Here is a 22,453-nt window from a genome sequence, read left to right as displayed (position 1 = left end):
AATGAAGCAGAGATCAGTTAGTTCCTCACTTTCCGCGCTGACGCCGAGATCGTTTGCTTGTTTCAGTGAAAGTATAACGTGCCTAGCGTTTTCGGCTCGTACATTACACGTCACGAGCTGATGTCACGTGTCGTTACGGGATCTTCAAGGGTTGTGCGTGAAAGCACGCACATATACCGGATCATCACTGGCAGTGTGAAAGGGCAAAATCTAGCGACCCGGGAACAATTGCAGGAACACTTTACCCCTGTATTTGCCAGAATGACAGTGTTAAAGGGGCTTAATAAACCTTTACTAAGATTAAGGTGAATTTTTTTTTTTTATAAACTATAATAAAAAAATAATATAATATAAAATATTAACAAACTATAATATTATATCAATGATACTAAAATAAAAAAGTTTATTTCATTAATTAATCAAATAAATAATTGAATAAAACAAGCACAAAAAAATTATCACATCATATGGCTCGCTAGGTTTCGGAACTAAGTTTAAGTGAATGTCTACATGAATATTGTTAGTAGAGAAAATGAATGTGGATATGATTTTCCATGTTAACATTCTCATATCTCAGTTCAGTTGAAATCACTCGCCTGCCCTCTCCAACCTCTGCCATGTCCAGTGGCGTCGCCCCTCCGTCCCGGGCCGGAATGGGAGGGTTTGCAGACCACGATCATCCTCACCGAGCCTCATCTAAAGACGTTTTCTATGTCGCCCGTCCCCCGTTGGCCCGCTCCAGTCCAGCGTACTGTACTAGCAGTTCTGATATTACTGATCCAGACCCAAAGGTAAGTCCCACAGGGCAGTGCTTTTGATAGGGTGGGGGTGCCCCTTTCATTTAGAGATCTTTCAAGACTATGGTCAGTGCAAATTCTCATGTGAATAACAGCTCGCTCCCTAGCACACGTTTCACCAGCAAATCTGAGGGTTGGCTTTGTTCCTGTGGGAGAAGGAAGCACCACTGACCTGCTTACTGCAGAGTCAAATACCATCCAAGCATGGAAAGAGGGCTACGAGATGATGTGGGTGCAGTCAATACTTACCATAGAGATTCTTAACGTTAAAGGGGTCATATGATGCTTTTTTAAAGATCATTATTTTATGTATTTGGTGTAACAGAATATGCTGACATGCTTTAATGTTCAAAAAACACATAATTTTTTCAAATATTGTACATTATTGTAGGTCCTCTATGCCCAGACTCTCTCAAACGCGTCATTTTCTACTAAATCCCTCCTTCTGACAAGCGCAGTTTGCTCTGCTCTGACACCACAAGCAGGCGTCAGAAATGTAACACCCCTTTCCATAATCATGAGCTTCTCTTTCAAAATAAATGTAAAGACAGTTAATAATGTCCTTAGTTTTACCATCAGCTGACTCCACTGTGTGACCCTGTCTCTCTCTCTCTCACACACACAAACACACACACGCGATGCACAAAACTCCAAAACAAAATTTGAACATAGCAAACACTAATAATTAATAACAAAACATGCTTACTGTAACAGATTCAGAAGCGTCAGATTGTCGTAGCAAAGTCAGAATTACCTACTCTCCTAGGTTCACGAAAAAGGTTGTCCACAAAATGTTCTGTTGTAAGTAATCTTAAAGATTCCTAAATGCATCTACTTTCAGAAGGCCAAATAAAGTGCTTTTGTTTTCATCTAGAAACACACAGCATCTCCCTGACATGGCTGCTTCAACACTCACTGTTGTTACTGAAGCCACGCCTTCTTTCTTTGCGTGAACATTTGGATGGCATTATACTGTGTTCACACCAAACACGAATAGAGCATCTGGCGCAAATGATTTCAATGTTAAGTCAATGCAAAGGCGCGTTTACACGCGTCTGGAGGTCTTGCGGCGCAAATGAGGGATTTAGCGCGGCGCGGAAGATGTGAATTCGCCTCATTCGAACGTCTAATTCGCGTTAGGCACGAATGGTGCTTTTGTGCATTTAAGCGTTTGACGCGAATTCTCGTCTGCCGCCCGAGTTTAAAAATTTTAACGTTGCCGTAAATTTGCGCCGCGTTAACCAATCAGGAGCCTGCTAGAAGTCACTCATTCAACATGGAGGAACGACTGAAGTTGTCAGTTAGCAGTCAACCGGAGCTATATGACAAAAGTTAATTTTTCTATAGAGACAGGAATAAAAAGGACCTATATATATATATATATATATATAAACATATTAATAGATGAATTGAATAAAGGCCAAAGATAAGAAACGTTTCGTTTTACCCCAAACTTATTATATTTTATCTTGAACCGCTAGAGACATCAGAGCCAGTGGCAAATGTCAGAAGGTCTAGCCGAGGTGATGCTGCTCTCGGCGGATACATGATGACGGAGCTCCCGCTGATTGCATGGTTGCTCATCTCCGAAATCGTTGAAACACCATTTTTTTAAATAGACGCTGTCTTTATAAATAAACCGCATATTTAAGTTTAAAACAACTACATTCTCGCCTGAAATACTTTTAAAACTACATTTCATGACACAATAACAGTAATATTTAGAAAATTATCCGAATAAAATGGCGGTTGAAAATGCTGAGTGAACTCAGCTGGCAGAAGCCCCCCCCCCATTTAGCGAATTTGCGTCTGTTTTGAAGTTAATTTCACACGCGAATGAAGCGAATCTCATGCGCGAATGAAGTGAATGATCTCAAAATGTTCAAGTGGCAAACTAGACGCGGTAGACGTGAATTTGATGCTCTATTTGTGTTTGGTGTGAACACAGCATTACACAAATCTTCCCACATAGCAACGTAGACATGTGGGGTGTGTTTGAATGAGTTGTTTTAGGGAGGCGTGTCAGAGTCTTAACTTTGATAAAGCGTATCTTTTTGGATTTGAAACTTTAGTCTTTGCAACTTTACAGATCTTCTTTATGCACCAAGAATTTGTAAGACTCCAAATATAAAGGAAAATTTAAATCGCATCATATGACCACTTTAATATTGCCTTACCTTTTGGGATTCAATGTCCTGACATAAAAGCAATAGTTCACCCAAAAATGCAAAATTGCATGGCATGCCTTTTTTGTAGTGACCAATGCTGTTGAAAAAGCACTGTAAAGGTCCATATCATTTGTGTACTATATTCCAGGTCATCTTAACATTTATAATTTAACAGGTTGAATTATAAAAATTTTGCTTTTTTGGCTTTTGTTGTCTGTTTTAGATGCACTTTAGTTCTAAAATATAAATTTTGAAAATGTTTGATTTTGTTACAAAGGTTTCAGATGTAATTAAATTACATTTTCTCATATAAAAGTTGTTAAAAATTATTTCTTGTTATATTATATCATTATAAAAATCTAAAATCTAAAAAATTTAAACAATTATATATTATTACTAGGACAGTTGGGTGTCTTCTTTATTTTAATTTTTAATTATTATTGTTTTTAAATATGCTAGAAATTTTGTCAAACAAATTATAAACTATCATCAGACATTTTTTTGTGTAATTTTTTTTAAATGCATTTTTTCCACAGTGTAACAATGACACATTTAAATGAGCCATAAAAAAATGAGTATATATATTTATATAATCAATAAAAATTGCTAGAAAAACCTGGGTTTAGTTTTTATGCATAAAAAGCAATGGCATATAAATATGGCAGCATGCTTTTAAGCATAAAAATGCTACTTCTAAGTTCCATTGAAAAAAAAAAGAACAGCATATGGGAGTAAATAATGACAGAAATTTCATTTTTGGGTGAATGATTCCTTTTAACCCTCAAGTTAATACACACATGCAGTCAAGCCACGTTCATAACCGGCCACACCTGCTGCGTTCGGCAGGTATCTGCAGCGTTCTCGCCCGTAGGTTCTGCTGTAGGTGTTAATGAAAATGTTTCTATGATGGACCTCCAGGATTCAAGAATGAACAGCGTCTCTAACCTGCAGTCTGTGGGGGACATGCTCAACTTTTCCCAGGCCTCGATTGCTGGCCTCGGCAGCTACGGTGGGTTCCCGGGCTTGGGAGGAGGCCTCGGAGGCCAGCTGCGTGCCGGAGGGCGTATGTCAGCCGGATCCGGGGGTTCCAGCATGTCCGGGGGTCTGAGGTTGAACCAGCTGAGCCAGATGGGAACCACCACCGACTCGCTGTCCCAGCAGCAACAGCAGCAAGCCGCCGCGCTCCGCTACCCCCTCTCCTTCCAGAACCCTCTGTTCCACCTCGCTGCTGATGGTCCTCAGCTTCACCACCAGCACAGTCGAGCTCAACCTCCTCCTCCTCTCCTGTTGGCCCCAGAGCCGGACGCCTCTCACCCCGGTTACATCCCGCAGTTTGCCCACGGTGGCTTCTCCCGCAGTGAGGACCTCTCCACCCTCAGACCCGGCCCTCATCTGGGTCAGCCGAGCATCATTCACTCCCACAGCTACAGCGACGACTATAGCCGCCATAACCAGAGCGAATACGGGCGACGCCAGATCCCCATGCACATGCAGGTAGTTCCTTGACCATTTCTAATGGCTTTTGGATCATTTTAATCTTAAATGGTTAGTTCACCCAAAAATGAAAATTAGGCCATGTTTTACTCACCCTTGAGGCAGCCCTAGGTGTAAATGATTTTCTTCTTTCAGACGAATCCAGTCGGCATTATATTAAAAATTATCCATGTCCTTCCAAACTTTATAATGGCATGGGCAGATGTTTTTGTTCAACAGTCCAAAAGTAGTCCAATAAAGCACATCCATCCATATTAAAACATGCCTCACGCAGCTCTGAGGGGTGAATAAAGGCTTCCTGTAGCGAATCGATGAGTTTTTGTAAGAAAAATATCCAAATTTAAAATGTTATTAACACCTTTCTTTCATGTATGATAACTGTCGTAGATGGAAGCCATTCCAGGGCGGATGACGTAGGATGTATGTGTTGCCCACACACCACTGATTAATGGCAAATGCTGAAGTGTGGAGGATAGACAGCCAAACAAAATGCCGGTCACAATTTAGCGGATTTCTAAAGAAAAATATTGGAGGATTTCAAAGCCAAGAGGAGACTGGTTCTCGTTTGGTAAAGTAAGGGAACTTTGCTTCCTTTCCTCCTGTAAACATATGTTGGTTTTGGTGAAACTCAAACGCGCATGCGCTGTGCCTACATCCTACATCCTCCGCCAGAAAGGCTTTCTCTCACGAATGCGCGTACGACAGTTAGCGGAAGTTACACTAAACTGTAACTCTATAATTTTAAATATGGATTTTTTTTTTTTTTTTACAAAAACGCATGGATTCGTTACAAAAGGCCTTTATTCACCCCCCAGGAGCCATGTGATGCATCGGTTTAATATGGATGGATGTGCTTTATTGTACTTCTTTCGGACTATTGAACAAAAACACCTACCTATCTGATTGGATTCATCTGAAAGAAGAAAGTCGTATACACACAGGATGCATTGCTTTTCCTTTTGGGTGAACTAACATTTTAAAGTAGAAGTTATTTAAAAAAAAAAAATAGTGAAGTGACATACTCAGAATTCATGCTCTGCATTTAACCCACCCAAAGTGCACACATACACAGAGCAGTGAACACACAGTTGGGGGTTCAATGCCTTGCTCAAGGGCCCCTAAGTCGTTTTATTGTCAGCCCAAGATTCAAACCCACAACCATAGGGTTAGGAGTCAAACTCTCTAACCACTAGGCAGCGACTCCCCTTAATTGGTTGTACCATGATCAAAAGCCTTGATGGCAGCTTTCTTGGCCATTTTTGAAAGACTGTTGAGAGAGTATCATTTTGATGTTAGTATAGAAGTTCTCTTTCCAATACAAATATGTAAGCATTCTTGAATCAAGATGCATTTACTTGTCTTGTATTCTTAAAAAAAAAAAATCTATAAAATTTAAGTGACGAATATCTGCCAGCACGGTCAGAAAAATAAAAGCTTTTTTCATTTTGAATTAAGTTAATTTGTTTGACTCCTCTGGCAGATATCTGTTCTAGTATTGAATGTAAACATGCCCAAATTTGGTAAAGATTCTTTATATATATATATATATCTTGATTTAAGAATGTTAAGATATTTCTACTGGAAAAGAGGACAAAAATATTGAGTAACAACATCATGGTCCCATGATCAAATGCTACATAGAAGCTAGAGAGTACCATCATCTTCATCATAAAATAAGAAATGGGACACTATGGTCTCGTAGATTTTACAAAAGTCCACATCAAGAGTGTCATTTCAGTCAGCGACTAAAAACCCTGATATCTTGGAAACTTTCAATCCCATTGTCCATTATCCCAAAGTAAAAGAAAATTTTGTTTATATAAATATATATTATTATATAACATTTATATTATAGAATCATAATTATAATTATATCACATGTATATTTTTCAAGAGCCTGTGGTTTTATTCTATGATATAAAATACAACCATAATAGCTGGCTCATGATTTTTTTACTTTATAATGTCGTAAAAAACACAATGTCTAGTCATATTTATTTATAAATAACTATATAAAATATTAATTGAATTCAGCTGTAAAACAGCTCCTCAGAAAGCAGCACTAACAACCAGTCCCATTTACAAAACAAATCTGATTCAGATATGAGATATGTTCTGCAGTTTGGCAGAAAATAATAGTGTCATTATTCAGCGTAATTTACTTAAATGTTGATTCGATTCATTCCGTGCAATGTTCATCAATAATGAAACCACTTCAAGTCAGATTTACAGAAGGCATTGTTATCCAGCTCAATTCAGTTTTGTTCTAACTTGATAACAACCAAAAGGTGACAGTAGTGATTCGTAAACTTTTGTTGGTCACAGAGCTTATTTAATAAAAATGGACATACTATACTATGGGAACTTTGGTTCATTCACTCCTGCAGCATGGTATTGTATTTTATTCTTATTGTACTGAATGGATTTAGTACTTTCTGTATGGAAGTGATTTCGAAATAAGCGGTGGTTGTAACTTAAGCATGTGTCTCATGACCAGGAGCAGCAGCAGATGGCAGGCATGGCATCACAGACCGGCACATCTCATTCATCGCTCGCCACGCCTCCTTCCACCGTTCAGCCTGTCCGTCAAAGCTCCATGGCTCCTCCCACGCAGCGCATGAAATCACAACCCTCACATCAGCTTTCCGTGAGTTCTGCCGCCGCCGCCGCTCCTGCGGGCAAGACCAGGCCACAGAGCGGAAACCTGCTCCAGTCCCCGGAGTCTGGCTTCGGGGGCCGGCAGCAGGGCCCTCGGCAGCAGCTGTCGGTCAAAGACAGCACCCCGCCTGGCCTGCCGCATCAGCAGAGCTCCACCAGAGAGAGCCAGGGATCGCAGGGCTCTCAGGGCGGAACGCCACAGTCCACACAGCAATCCAAATCACATCAGGAACGACAGCAGATCCAGCAACAGCATCTGCTCAAGCCTACCATGAGCAAACAGGTGTTCCAATCAGAAACCATTCTTCACTCTCCCTGCTATCAGACATGTGCTTTTGTCTAGCTTTTTTATGTGTGTGATTTCTATAAAATTATTTTTTAAAAAAAGGGGGAAAGTCTTGGGAAAATGTGTAGACTTTAAAAGTTTATTAAAGCCATTAAATGGGAAATAATTTAACAAATCATTAAATATATATATATATATATATATATATATATATATATATATATAAAACAATAAAACAAAAACAATGAGGATCTTATTAAAATGGTAGCATCAAACTTGGACACTTTTAATATGCAATAGTGAAATAAATAAAAAAAAAGCATAATTTATTCATCTGACTAGAAAACAGTTACATCTAAAATACTGTACCACACAGAGAGTTTTTCACATTTATTCTATTTTTTTAAGTTTATTAAAGCCATTTAATCAACAATATCTTTTTTTTTTTGCATATTTTTAAAAAAGTCAACACACACACACTCGCATGCACACACACACGCATATATATATATATATATATATATATATATATATATATATATATATATATATATATACATATATATATATAAAATGCTACAAAGGGAATAAAATAAGTATATACTGTAAAATAAATTAAAAAAAATATAAAATGCTACACAGGGACTAGGGATTTAAATGTGGTGAAAACTGTTCAAACAGATATGAAAGCACAACAATTTAATTGGTAGTAACATTAAATTATCAAGCATATTTAGTAATTATATTTAATATGTAATGCATTTTAAATTCAGAAGTCAAAAGTGACAGTAAAAACATTTATAATGTTGCAAAATATTGTTTTTGAAATAGATGCCATTCGTTTGGACTTTTTTAAGAATTCTGAAAAAAATCTTATCACAGTTTTCAAAAAAATATTAAGCAGCAATAAGATTTCAACACTGATATTAAGAAGAAATGAGCAGCAAATCAGTATATTAGAATAATTTATGAAGGATCACAACAATGCAAACTGCAGTTAAGATGCTACAAATTTTGCATTGCATCACAGGAATAAATTACATTTTACAATATATTTGATTAGAAAACAATTTTTAATTGAAATAATATTTCACACTATTACTATTTTTACACCGTTTTTGATTTAAATAAATGCAGGATCGGTGAGCATAAGAGACTTTTTTTTTTAAAACATTAAAAATCGTACCAACCCGAAACTGTAGTGTAAATATTGGAGATGGAGCTTCCACACTTACATGATCTTGTGTTCTTTTCCTCAGGGCTCTTCCCAATCTCCAACCACCCTCAACCCCTCGATCCCTGCCTCTGAGCGAACGGTCGCCTGGGTGTCCAACATGCCCCATCTTTCTGCTGACATAGAGAGCTCCCGCATCGACCGAGAGGAATACAAACTCAAGGAGTATTCAAAGAGCATGGACGAGTCGCGTCTGGACAGGGTGTGTTTCTGAGGGTTTATTATAGTCATACCAACAGAAATTGTCATGCTAGAAGGACGCTGTGATGTGATTGTTGTGGGCAATTTTGGTTGAGCTATCCCTTAGATTCTTGGTCCAAACTCGAGCTTCATTCTTGTCTCTGTCCTTGTGCAAACATGCCACAAGACACTCAGTTTTGTTTCCCACCTTAGCGTGTCAAAGAGATGCATGCCATGTCTTTCACCTCTGCAACAGATGGTGCTGGCAGCCTCATTTATGCATTATTTAAATATGAAATGAGAACGAGTAGCCTTCTTCAGGAGAGTGCAGCATGGGCTTTTAATAAGTTCCTCCTGGCTGCTCTTGACCCTCTGTCCTCCCCTGTGCAAATTTGTGCAGAGCTGACATGCAACTGCTTTTCATTGTTTCACAGTGTGCCTGTTAAAAGACAGCTTCATCTTCAGCTATGAATCAGCTTTTTTGAAATACAAATTCTCATTCCCGTGTGGTTTGGAAGGAGAATTTGCTCATTTGCATTGACCGTGGTTGTCCACCTAGGCAACATTTTAATGCATGAATGACACGTTCCTTGTGGAAAAGCTGCAGGGAGCAAAATCATTCTTGCTTGTAAACCAAATGTTGGCCAAAATCTGAAAGCAGCTCATTACTGGAAAAACCACACTGTTCTGAAAACGACTGAGCTGCAAAAAAATGCACAAACAGTCATTATTTACCCACCCTCGTGCCATTCTAAACCCGTGTGGCTTACTTTCTTAGTCTTTATTTCTCACAAAAGATGACATTTTGACAAATATTGTTCCCAGGATATGCTTTAGAAATGTCCCTTTTATATTCCACAGAAGAAAGAAAGAGTTTTGGATTAAGATTAAGTAAATGCACACTACTTTTAGTTGGTAAATCACCAACGATGAACACTAGTTGTACTTTATTGACATTTTTATTAAAGGTTTTTTACTTTTTTGCATTGCAGTTTATTAAATCAATTTAATAGGTAATATCTTAATATTTGTAATTTTCACAACTCATTCTGTTTGTTTTAATACTTTTGTTTTCATTTTTATTTTACTTATTTTTATTTTTAATAAAGTTTTATTTAATGTTTTTAATACTTTTTAAGATTTATAGATTTTAATTATATTCTAAATGTTTATTAAAGCCATTTAATAGACAATAAAATAAACTATTTTAATTTTTTAAAATAATTTTTAAATATGTAATTTTAAATACTTTTTATTTTAATTCAAACTTTTATTTTTACTTTCATTTTTTAAAACTTTTAATAAATGTTCGAAGCTTTTTGTACCTAACTTTTTTTTGTTCTACCATTTAATGGAATGGATAATATGTTAATTATAATGTTAATTATAATTTCTAAAAATATTAAATTAACATTTTATTTTATTTTTTTTACTTTAATTTAATTTATATTTATTTTTCTAAATTAATTTTTATTTAATTTAAATGCTTTATTTATTTTTACATTTATTTAATACTTTTTACCTTTTAGTACTTGTAAAACTTTTTGACACTTTTAGTCACTCACTCACCAACCTATCACCATCTGCTCTGATAACACGCCTGCTGTCCTCCTCTCTTCTCTGGACGCAGGTGCGTGAATACGAGGAGGAGATCAACTCTCTGAAGGAGCGTCTGATGATGTCACACCGCAAGCTGGAGGAGTACGAGAAGAGGCTGTTAACTCAGGAGCAGCAGACCAATAAAATACTGCTGCAGTATCAGAGCCGGCTGGAGAACAGCGAGAGGAGACTGAGACAGCAGCAGATGGAGAAAGACAACCAAATTAAAGGAATTATCGACAGGTAATATGAAAAAAAGGCTGTAGAAACATTGAGCGGTGGTTACATGATCACACTCACCGAGTACTAACTGTACCTCCGTTCCTTTGACAAAGACCCCTTGTGTAATGCTGTTTAGAAATAGTGCTCCGAAAAGTATTTGTATAATTAAACCACACTTAAAAATATCTGAATGACACTACATTGAGATAACAAAATATCATACAATCAAAATCTCAAATCTTGTGGCATTCTTTAAAGAAATATAGCACACTTTCACAAAAAGTAATAATACTTTATTAAAATGAAATATTAATAAAATGTAAAATAGCTGTTTCTATTTGGATATATTTTAAAATGTAATTTATTATTGTGAAGTAAAACTTAATTTTCAGCATCATTACTCCAGTTTTCAGTGTCACATGATCCTTCAGAAATCTGCTCAAGAAACATTTCTTATTTTTATCAAAGCTGAAAACTGTTTTGTTAAAGTCATGATATTTTTATTTATTTATTTGTTTTTTTTAATGAATGCAATGTCTGAAAGAACAGCATTTATTTTAAATAGAAATATTTTGTTACATTATAAATGCATTTATTGCTTTTTAATAAACCGTATATTGAACCTTTATCGTTTTTGATCAATTTAATGCATCCTTGCTAAATAAAAGTATTCATTTTATTAATGTATTTTTTATTAGATATTAATAATCTATTAATTTCCCTAAAGATATTCATTTATATAAAATTTTATTTAAAAACATATTTTTTAAGTTTAATTTCCTTTTAATTCATTAATTAAAATTTTTATTAGCAGATACAGTATATTATTTGATATCTCTATTTTTCTTTTTTCTTTTTTTTTTATGATGCAGATATCCCAATACTTTTTAGGGTCACTGTGTTTATGTTTTATGCATTTTATAAGGGGTTCTCTAAAGCACCAGCCACTTCTGCTGAATCATGTCACTCTCATGTTAGTTTAACATAGACATCTCAGTCTTGTAATTGCATGTTGTGTCTCTTCACAAAGCTACTTTTAATTGATGAACTGGGTTCATTTCTTTCCTGTTGTTGTTTTACTTTGCTTCATTTCATCATTTTTATTACTGTGTTATTTGGATTCTTTTTAGCTGTATTAATCTACAGAGATCCATCTTCCAATATTTTGTTCACTGTAATAAATGACATCTCCCCACCCATTGGTTAATGAAATGATGATGTAACTTCCTGTAATGCAGCACTTACCGCATATTTTGTGTCACAGAGTATATTGCTATTTTAATCCAATTCTAGGAATGAAGACATGGAGTCAAGACACTCCGATGATGAAGGGAGCCCTGGTTCTTACTCCCAAAAGGGCATAAAAATATAAATCATCAAGTCTCTTCCCTCCTTGACGTGCATTAGCGCAGTACCTTACTGGAATGATCTCGGGATGAGCGGGATGTGTTTGTAATGGAGGCAGTCGTGTGCTGGCAGTATATATTTGTCATTTTAAGCACTGCAGTCTGAGGAAACAAGTTTGACATGGACAGATTGTGCTTGAGCTGAAAAGAAAAGTTGCTTTATGAATTGCTTTAAGAAACTTGTTCAGTTAAAGAAGAATTGCCATTTGCAAAAGCTTGGTCATCCATTGAATTCAATTCTGTTGTTATTTATTCACCCTCATGTCATTCCAAACCCGTATGCTATTCAATTTTCAATTTTCAATAAAATAAATAATAATAATAAATAATAATAATATTTATTTATTGTGCTTTTGAACAATATATGAAGTATATACTGTATAGAGAGAGAAATACTGGTTTAAGATTGAGATGAGGGAGTGTGAATTATTTCAGAATATCTGCAATAATGATGTTTTATTATTTTAAAAGCCTTTATTCGGCTTTTACCTGTTTATCTTGAAGATAGAAAAAGGTGCTGGCGATTTCTCTTCCAAATAACCATCGATGACTGTAGCAGAACACCTTGAAAATACCCAGAATCCTCTCTTCCTGAACTGCCAGCTTCACTGTGTTGTATGTATCAGAATAGATCACATGTCAGAGGTCCATGTTCTCCATATCTCTATGTGCTATCAGAAGAAGAGCGCTCCTCATCACATTCAGCTTTCAGTTATTCAGGCCTGGCGGGAATATCAGTTTCAGCATCAAGAGCATGCATTTTCAGATATTCAGTAAAACTTCCGAAACTGGCTTGAAAGTATTTGTATTTAATCTCATTTGTGCTTTTCTACTTAGCAAATGTGAAAGCGTTGTCACAGCATAAAGTACAAAATGACCTTCATTTGCTTTATGCAAAATAAAAATACAAATTTCTGTTTATTTAGAGGTGAAATATGACCTGGTAAATATTAACACAACAAACTATAGTTTCAGTCTTATGTTTCATGTGCAATACCAAGATGATGCAGTATAAAATATTAAACATGAGGTAAGTGAGTTGTTATAAATATCTTATTTTGTGTGGTGCTGTTTGTGAAATAAACATAGAGATATGAATTATAGATCAAGAAACGCAAACACTGGATTAATTTAGGATTGAAACGAATTCATAGAAAATCTTTTTTTTTTTTTTTTGCAATGTGGTGTTGATATAAACAATAACCAGGACGAATATGAAATGTTTGCACTGACAAAAAAGCCTTTTTTAAGTCTTTTTGTTTTTCATTGTTATCCTTTCATATATTGATGTATATAAATGAGTGTATTAAAGATTCTGAAACCAATAACAAAAGCTATTTATTCAGAAATAGAGTATAGATAATATATATTCTGTATACAAAATATATATATATATATATTTAATTCTTGTATGCCTTGATACTGTAGCAATGTTAAATAGCACAATGAAGTTTTACTAACGATTCCTTCTGACCTCTGCTTGTGAAATGTGTCGGACCTTTGTTAATAATGATTCTGTATTTTTTTCTGAAGTCCTGAAGCACTTATCTTGTCTTTTAATTTTGTTTGTTTTTGCTGTTGTTTTTTATTTGGTTTTGTACAACCATATATGTGCGTTTATCAATGGAATAAAATATCCAATCACATTGTTTTAAACTTAAACTGTGCAATTCATTATTTACTAGTATGCCTAAGGCTAGAATAAGTCATCCTGCGAATAAATAAATGTACCATTTCATATCAGTACACATAAAAAAAGAATGAAACCTTTCATATTCAAACCAAAATGCATGCATTTAATGTGAGTTGTCATGTCATGCACTCATATTGTCTTGTCAACATATATCGACCAAACATCACGAGACACATCAATCCTCACAAAGCCGCTGTTCAGTTGATAATCACACCAGTTTGGAGCCTGTTAAAGTGGTTTGTTCTGCCTAAAAACAGTGTCTGATGTGATTTCCAGAGAGATGTGAAATGCTCATGTGGAGATATGAAAACATCTCTGTTTGTGCATCAACCAAACGTCCCTTTGATGGACACTGGCGGACACTTCAATAGCGTGTAATTGCTGAAATAAGCTGCCAGTAAGAGCGGCAGCCATCGTCAGAAGCCGTACAACGTGGCCCGTTTTCATTTATCCGCTCCTTTATTCCCATGGGATGATGGAAATATGTAATTATATGACATAATGAGACATGTTTTTGATGGAATTTCTCACAGTAGGCTTTCCAGATTGGACCATATCAGCCAAACTACTCCAGTTTATACCAGAACCAATGCTTTTATCGATGATATTTCTGGCTGATGAACACTTGTGTCTGATCTCAGTAATGTCTGTGTGCTTTGGAACTGATCATGTCTTTCTCTCTCCTTCACTTTCATTGTTTTCCGTGAAGACTGATGGCTGTGGAAGACGAGCTGAGGGGAGGGGTGATGCCTGAGCACAAACCCAGGATGTTCGCAGACCAGGTCTGTCTTCTTCTGGTGTCCTGGACCGTTGTTTGCGTGTCTGTTCTTCTGTGTTTCTGTCGGAATGTCTTTGCTCGTTTGCTCTGCCTGTCTGAATGCTTTAAGGGACTGATTTCCATCGCTGATGTGATGATTTGTAGGTCAGAACTCACAGAGTTGATCCACTTGAGGAAGAGTAGCACTGAATTCTGATGATGACGCTAAAACTGATGAAGGATTTATATCTCAGACGAGGCTAAAAGCGGGCATGTCAAGAGGAATGACTTTTTTCTTTTCCTTGAGAAGAATTTAAAACTGTAACTTTAACTTCTTCTTTAGTCTGCAAAACTGTTTTATATTATTATACACTAGTGTTCCAAAGTTTGGAAAAAATATATAAGAAATATTAATACAATAAAAAATAGTTCAGTAATATTGGGAAATCTTATTAAATGCTCAAACTACTTTTTCATATTTTAATATATTTAAAAAATGTAATTTATTCCTGTGATGCAAATCATCATTACTCCAGTCTTCAGTGTCACATGATCCTTCAGAAAATATTATAATATACTAATTTACTGCTCACAAAACATTTCTAACTATTTTAGTTTAAAAAGTTTTTTCTGCTTATTTTTTCTGCTTATTTTTTTTTTTGTAAATCTTTTTTTTTTGTGATTCTTTGATAAATCGGAAATTCAAAAACTGCTTTCATTCAAAAAAGAAATATTTTGTAACATTATAAATGTCTTCACTGTTTGTTTTGTTCAGTTTAATGCATCCTTGCAGAATTAAATTATTAATTTATATAAAAAAGAAAAATAATAATACAAATATTATAACTTACTGGCCCCAAATGTGGTATAATTTAATAATAAAAAATGTCCATATGAGATCTGACCCCTATAATAGTGCTCTTATTAATGTTTTATTTAGGTTTGAATTAGTGCTGTCAAAAGATTAATCGCATTCAAAATAAAAGTTTTTGTTTACTCAAATACTGTCTCAATATATATATAAAGACACACACATACAGTTTACATGTATATATTTCAATTAATATAATTTATATTATATATAAATATATTTATATATTATATATCATTTATAGAATTATTTCTATAATATTATATTATATAAATATATATTATATTTTTTCTCAGGCCAGAGTCTCATTTTGCTCTCCATTCAGTCCTTTTGCTGTCTAGGTGAAACATTTGTGATATTATTCAAATATTTCCAGTGGGATAGTTCAACAAGTACAAATACTTCAGTACATAATTGGATAATTCTAGCATTTTTGAAGCATCATTTGCTCAGTGTTGCTTTACCTCGAGTGGAAAGATATTTAGCTAAGCATTAAACTCCAGTTCTTCCGGTAAGGATGTCAGATGCTTCACATTTCTTTCCACGCATCATCCCCCCGCTTCTTTTTTTATGCTTGAATTTGTCATAAATGGTGCATCGCTGTACTGTATGTAACAACAAACACCAAATTCTCAGCAGTTCCAGTCTGTGCACACATCAATCGACCGCTCCAGCAGGATCTAAATCGACTTTCGTTGTGACTTTGAAAAGGAGTAAATCAATAATCCTGTTTCTGACCAGATAAGATGAGATCAGACGTGTAAGCTGCTGCACGTATAGCTGAGGGATCAGGAAAGCTGCTGAGTGGACAGAACCGCAGACAGTCAGCACTGATTCTCCTGCAGAATACAAAGAGTGTGTGAAAGAGAAGCTCAGGTGGGCATCAGAAGATGTTTGGAAGGGGCGAGACTGCTGCGCTTCCATAAGGAAGCATGTTTTTAACATCTGTTTTACACATTTAGATTGATTACAATTTTTTTTGGGGGGGGGGGGGATTCTGCCTTATAAAGTTCTGATGTACTTCATATAAATTAAACAATAAACATTTAATATTATTAATTAATAATGTTATTAATTTACATAAGGCAAAGAAAGCTTTTTTTAAGTAAAAAGCTTGTACATATACATATGTGTATATATTGTATATATTTACTTAATAAAAAACATAATATAAATAAAATGACTTCCTTTTTTTTCCACTGTCGGTCAAAAGTTTGGAGTAATTAATTGTTTTATTTTTTTTAAGATTTTAAAATATCTCTCTTATGTTAATCATTACTGCATTATTTGATCAGTAAAAGCTGTAATAATGTGAAATATCATAACTAATTAAAATGCTTTCTATTTTATTATATTACATGTTTATTTGAATACATTCAATGTTATACAATTATAATTTGAAAATAGATTTATTATATAATAAACAATAATATATTAAAAAAGATATTTTTTTAATTTTAAATTATAAAATAAATTATTTTATATTGTGATATATAATTGTATGTATTTATTATAACTTGTTCCTGATTTTTTTTTCTGAATGAATTATTATTGTTATTGGTTTCAGTGCTCAATTTTTAGTAATGGTTCTTAATATTATCAGTGTTAAAACTTTTCCCTGCAATTTCTGCATGTTTTTTTATGCATCATGTGACACTGAAAACTGAAGCAATGGCTGCAGAAAATGCAGCTTTGCATCACAGGAATAAATGACATTTTAAAATATATTAAAATAGAAAACAGTTATTTTAAATTGTAATAATATTTCACAGGATTATCATTTTTACAGTAATTTTTTTATTAAATCTATGCAGCCTTGATGAGCTTAATAGACTTCTTTTAAAAACATTACAACAACTTAATTCTTCCAAACTTCTGACCGGTAGTGTAAAATATAATAAAACTCATTCTGCGTTAAAACTGATCAAATTCTCTTCTAAAGCCACTCTGATTTCAGCAAGAGAGAAGTTTGTGTTTGTAAAGCGCCCTGGTTTTGAACTGTCCCGTAGTTTGTATTGATGCTTCTCTGACAGTTCTGTGTTTGCTCATGTGCTTGGCAGACCTTCACAAGCTGTTGTGTTTGTTTATGTTCTGCCGTTTTTCTCGCCACTTATATTTTGTCAGGTGCATTGAGCCAGTAGCATGTCCCTGTTTGCAGATTACTGGGATTTTGAGAGCTGAAGAATTACCCTGTTGTACTTGTAGAGAAGAGTTTTGTTTAGCTTGTAGCTGCATGTTGGCTGCAAAATCATTACAATGTCCAACATGGCACTGAGAGCTTCAGCACAGATTTCGTTTGCCCTTGACTTACTGTATGTAGTGAGGATTGTGTGTGTATTTTGGTGGACATTTAAATGTTTGTCTGGGAATTTGCGTGTATTTTTGTGTGAGTCCACATGCATGCCGATCTCACGGATACACACTCCCTTTGCCTGCTGGGATTGATGCACAGGCCCACACCCTCAAATACACACGATTCTCTCCTCTCCTCTTCTCCTGTCATGTGTTGATGAGATACGGTGATTTCTCTTAGGGGAGGCGGCAGTCCATCCTAGTGCAGCCCCGCCTTGCACCCGTCCCACTGCGAATGCACAGGTAACGACTCACCTGACTGTGACCCGCCCACTCCACCTCTGTCTCCTCCCACATCCACTGTATGTACCCTTGACTCGTCCACATACACACACACTGCACCTCGCCTGCACAAAGTCATATGCACCCGTACTTCCCAGCCAGAGTCAATTAAACTAGTATAAATGTTGACTTGTTCAAATCTGAGGGAAAAAACAACCTTAGTTGATGTAAGCCTTATAGTTTGAGAAGTTTGTAAAGACATTTGAAGGTTCAGACAGACAGATCTACAATAAATGGATGTACAGACAGTCAGACAGACTGATAGATAGATAGATAGATAGATAGATAGATAGATAGATAGATAGATAGATAGATAGATAGATAGATAGATAGATAGATAGATAGATAGATAGATAGATAGACAGAGAGACAGAGAGAGAGAGAGACAAATAGATAGATAGATAGATAGACAGACAGACAGACAGACAGACAGACAGACAGATAGATAGATAGATAGATAGATAGATAGATAGATAGATAGATAGATAGATAGATAGATAGATAGATAGATAGATAGATAGATAGATAGATAGATAGATAGATAGATAGTGACAGACAGACGTAGATGACTAGATATCTAGATAGCCAGACAGACAGACAGATAGCTAGACAGACAGATAGATAGATAGACAGATAGATAGATAGATAGATAGATAGATAGATAGATAGACAGACAGACAGACAGACAGACAGACAGACAGACAGACAGACAGACAGACAGACAGATAGATAGATAGATAGATAGATAGAGACAGACAGACAGACAGACACAGACAGAGATGACTAGATATCTAGATAGCCAGACAGACAGATGTTTATGTGTTGTCAAATATTTTGGCAAGAAATGAAATGAACAATTCTGTCGATATTCAGTGAGACATTCTGGCAAATATTCTCCCACAGCTCTGTCTCAATCCACAGTGTTTGTTGTTCATCTTAAAATTATCTTAAGTAAATATGACATTCCACATAAACTTAAGATAATTTTGAACTTCTCACACTTCTTCAAAATTACTCTGTTTGGTATTTAGCGTAAAAAATATCTGGAGGAAAAAACAGCACAGTGTAAGCTGCATTGTTCCTAAAAAAAGTAATACATTTTGTTTTGATTACTTTTTTTTGGAAAGTAAAGCATTAGCTAGTTTTTCCTTCACTTGCTCAAGCAAAAATCCATTTAAATTAAGCAATACTGATAAATGCAATAATGACAGCATTTTGATGAGTGCATTATCAAATGCTGAGTATCCTGACAGTCATTTTGCTGCCATGTCCTGTTTCAAAGACATTCTGTTCTTGGGGAGTTTGTTTCTTTGATTATTTTGCAGGAGACTTCACCTCACATCCATGCAAAATCTCATAATTTCTGCATAATCTGACACTACATAGTGGTACGCAGGTCATATGGCTCAGTGCAAGGCGCAGGACTTCTCATCACCATGTCCATTCTGTCGACATCATCACCATTGCACTCTGAAACAGATGATGATGAATTCTGGGAAATCTCCGTATCTTTCTCCGCGCCACCCTGACAGGGGTCAGGGGTGGGTTATCAGCGTGCATGAGAATCCTGGATGAGTGTGAGTGTACGTAGTATGTGTTCATGCTTTTGTTGCAGTGTTTAGAGAGCTTCTGGTGATTTGGAAGTACTTGTGTAGAAATTTGTGCATCGAGTGGCGTGTAGCTGTATCGCTAGTTTGTTGCATAGAAATGTAATGTTCATGGTTGCGTTAATAACTCATTTTATGTACTGTTTCTTTTGGGTAAATGAAGACATGCAACGTTCATGTGACATGAAAGGCCGATTGAAAATGAAAGGTGAATGTATGTGGTGCTGCTCGATGTGTTTGTGATTATGTTCGCCGCAGGTGATGTTTTATAGGTTTCTGGGTCCTAAAGAGCTCTAGAAACCCACACACACTTTTGAACCCAAATTACCTGACAGACCAATTCAAACAAGACTTCGATTTGACCACCCAAAGAAAAGCAATGGTTCCAGACGAACGTGACCATCGCATGAGTTGCAGTTCTGACAGAGATGCACCCTTTGCTCCTGTTGTCGTCATCACTTGTCTTTCTGTTTAGTGTTGCAGCTAGATCCAAACCTCAGTTCCCCAACTCTAAATCCATATTCATTCTCAAATACTAGGTTCTGATTGAGAAGAGAAACAAATTGCACCAAAACTGAGTCAGACTGGCTTATGTTAGCAAAGCTAGCCACTTCGCTAATGTAACAGTCTGGAACCAAAGCAAATTTCTTGGTGTAAAAAACATAGAACCCATTAAAGTGGAGCCTTTCACTTTCAATTCTTGTAAAACATGAATAACAGGTGAGTATATTTAGAATGGTAAACATATTAACAAAAAAATGCTAAGTGCAATTGTTGTTGTCGTGTTGTTTTGTTGAATTTTTTGATGCATTAGCCTCAGGTTTAACTTTAGGTTGATTTAACTCCAATGTTTCCGCCCCAATGCAGACTTCACTGAAAAGGACTGATCATGATGAAAAACACACTGAACTTGATTTAGATATAAAATGAGCTGAGGCAGCTTTTGGCACTGCACTGCGCCTCTGTAGGTAAGATTAGAGGATAAGAGCTAAATAAAAACAGTGTCTACACTATTTGTGAATAATAGCTAAGCCACACATGACAAAAAGTCTGAAAGGCAAATTATTATTTGTGTGTGTGTGTGTGTGTGTGGCAAAGATGGACTTGAGGGTGTTTTTACACTGAATTTTCCAATAATGTATTAGCCAAAAATATAAATATTTAAGTATATTAATCAATAACTTGATGATAAAATATTCAGATGTATAGAGATATATTCATTAAGAGTAAATATGATCATATGGTCATATTTGCAATGCTTTCAGTGTGACTCTTTCTGCAGTTTACACAGTAGGCCTATGTGACGACAAGTGATTCTGAGTGATTCACTGAATTATTTTCAAAAGAGTTGTGAAAAAACACTGAATTAAAACAAGTACAGAACATCTGAGTAAGACATTGAATCGTTCACACAAACAGTTCATTCAAAAACACACAATTCATACGAGTGATTCATTTACATTGACACTTAAATGTTCATTCCAAAACACTGGAATAAAATCTGTTGCTGTGCGTTATGTGATTTGTGAATATTTGTTATTATTGTCTCTTACTAATAACTGTGATGCAAAACAGCATTTGTGTGTCGAAAAACAGCATCCTTGCTTGTGTGATATTGCTTAAACAGCAACCGCACATTGTATGTGAACTTAAACGGTTTCTACTTGTAAATGCTTATCTAGTTACTTGCTATTAGTACTCTGGTGGTAAACATGGTAATGCTGCTATGCCACATTTAGAAACTGAATTGTACAGTTATATGGTTAAGCCGAATTGAGTGTAAAAACTCCCTGAAATTCTAAATAGTGCATTTGACACTGTTTGTTTTGGTTTAAACAAGTGAATTTTGATATAAAATATCAACATTTTATATATAATCATGCAATATAAAACAAATTCGATATTAAATATTTGTAAGATGGTAGATAGGTTGCAACTTGATTTGTTGTACAACTCTGTTGTCTTTCATCTGTACTGATGACAGAAGCAAGTTTATTTTCAAACTGCTTTAAATGAGAACTAACTCAGCTAAGAGCTTACCATTCTTATTTTTACAGAAATAAACAATGCATGATTTGTTCCCTAGAGGACTTGCTTGGACTAGCATAATGCTGTCAAGCACATGTGCAAATACAAACTGTCACAACAGTTAACTAAAAGCACCTACATTTCACATAGATATTCATTCTCACTTCCTGTGTTCTTTATAGAGTTGATCACACTGTTGCATCAGTTGCATGCTTGCATGCTTAGTAGAAGTCTCTTTTACTGCACTCAGACACTTTTGTGGCAGCTGTCCTTTTAAAGGGGTCTTATCATGAGCAATCAGATTTTTTTGCGAAAAAATAACTTTGAGTTATGCTCTGATGTAATGATTGGCAGGTGGGAATGTAACCATGTTAATGCAATTGCATCTGAAAGCATTTTCTAGTTGCATTAATATGTCAAAAACATCCCCATTATAGGACAGAAGTTTAGGGTTGGTAAGATGTTTTTTTAAATAAGTTTCTTATGCTCACCAAGGCTGCATTTACATGATCAAAAATACAGTACTGTAATATTGTAAAATATGATTGCAGTTTAATAGCCAAAATATCTTTAATTTAATATATTTTAAATGTTATTTATTCCTGTGATGCCAAGCTGAATTTTCAGCACCATTCAGTCTTCAGTGTCACAAGATCATTCAGACATCATTCTAATATGCTGATTTTGGTGCTCAAGAAACATTTATTATTATTATCAATGTTGAAAAAAGTTGTGTTACTTAATACTTCTGTAGAAACTGTGATGCAATTTTTTTCAGGATTCTTTCTGAATAACAAAGTAAAAGTTTTTACTTGACAC

The 22,453-nt window shown here is 35.3% G+C and overlaps 1 protein-coding gene across 11 annotated transcripts in view; it reads left to right on the top strand.

The window, feature by feature from the left end:
• Nucleotides 1-22,453, top strand: part of LOC113115736 (ras/Rap GTPase-activating protein SynGAP-like) — a 103,817-nt gene that overhangs the window by 76,016 nt on the left and 5,348 nt on the right. For 6 of the 11 annotated variants that reach the window (XM_026283297.1, XM_026283300.1, XM_026283302.1 and 3 more), the window contains 6 exons: nt 578-791; nt 3,884-4,459; nt 6,957-7,400; nt 8,663-8,839; nt 10,448-10,659; nt 14,447-14,519. In XM_026283297.1, coding sequence (XP_026139082.1) covers nt 578-791; nt 3,884-4,459; nt 6,957-7,400; nt 8,663-8,839; nt 10,448-10,659; nt 14,447-14,519 — 1,696 coding nt within the window. Of the gene's footprint in view, nt 1-577; nt 792-3,883; nt 4,460-6,956; nt 7,401-8,662; nt 8,840-10,447; nt 10,660-11,931; nt 12,318-14,446; nt 14,520-17,898; nt 17,961-22,453 lie in introns of those variants that run through there. The other 5 variants (XM_026283299.1, XM_026283301.1, XM_026283298.1 and 2 more) reach the window with 4 other exon arrangements.

Source organism: Carassius auratus, chromosome 16 (assembly GCF_003368295.1).
Source record: "Carassius auratus strain Wakin chromosome 16, ASM336829v1, whole genome shotgun sequence".
Classification (NCBI taxonomy): Eukaryota; Metazoa; Chordata; class Actinopteri; order Cypriniformes; family Cyprinidae; genus Carassius; species Carassius auratus.
Note: the sequence above shows the minus strand (reverse complement) of the source record. Positions and strands in the feature narration are given on the sequence as shown.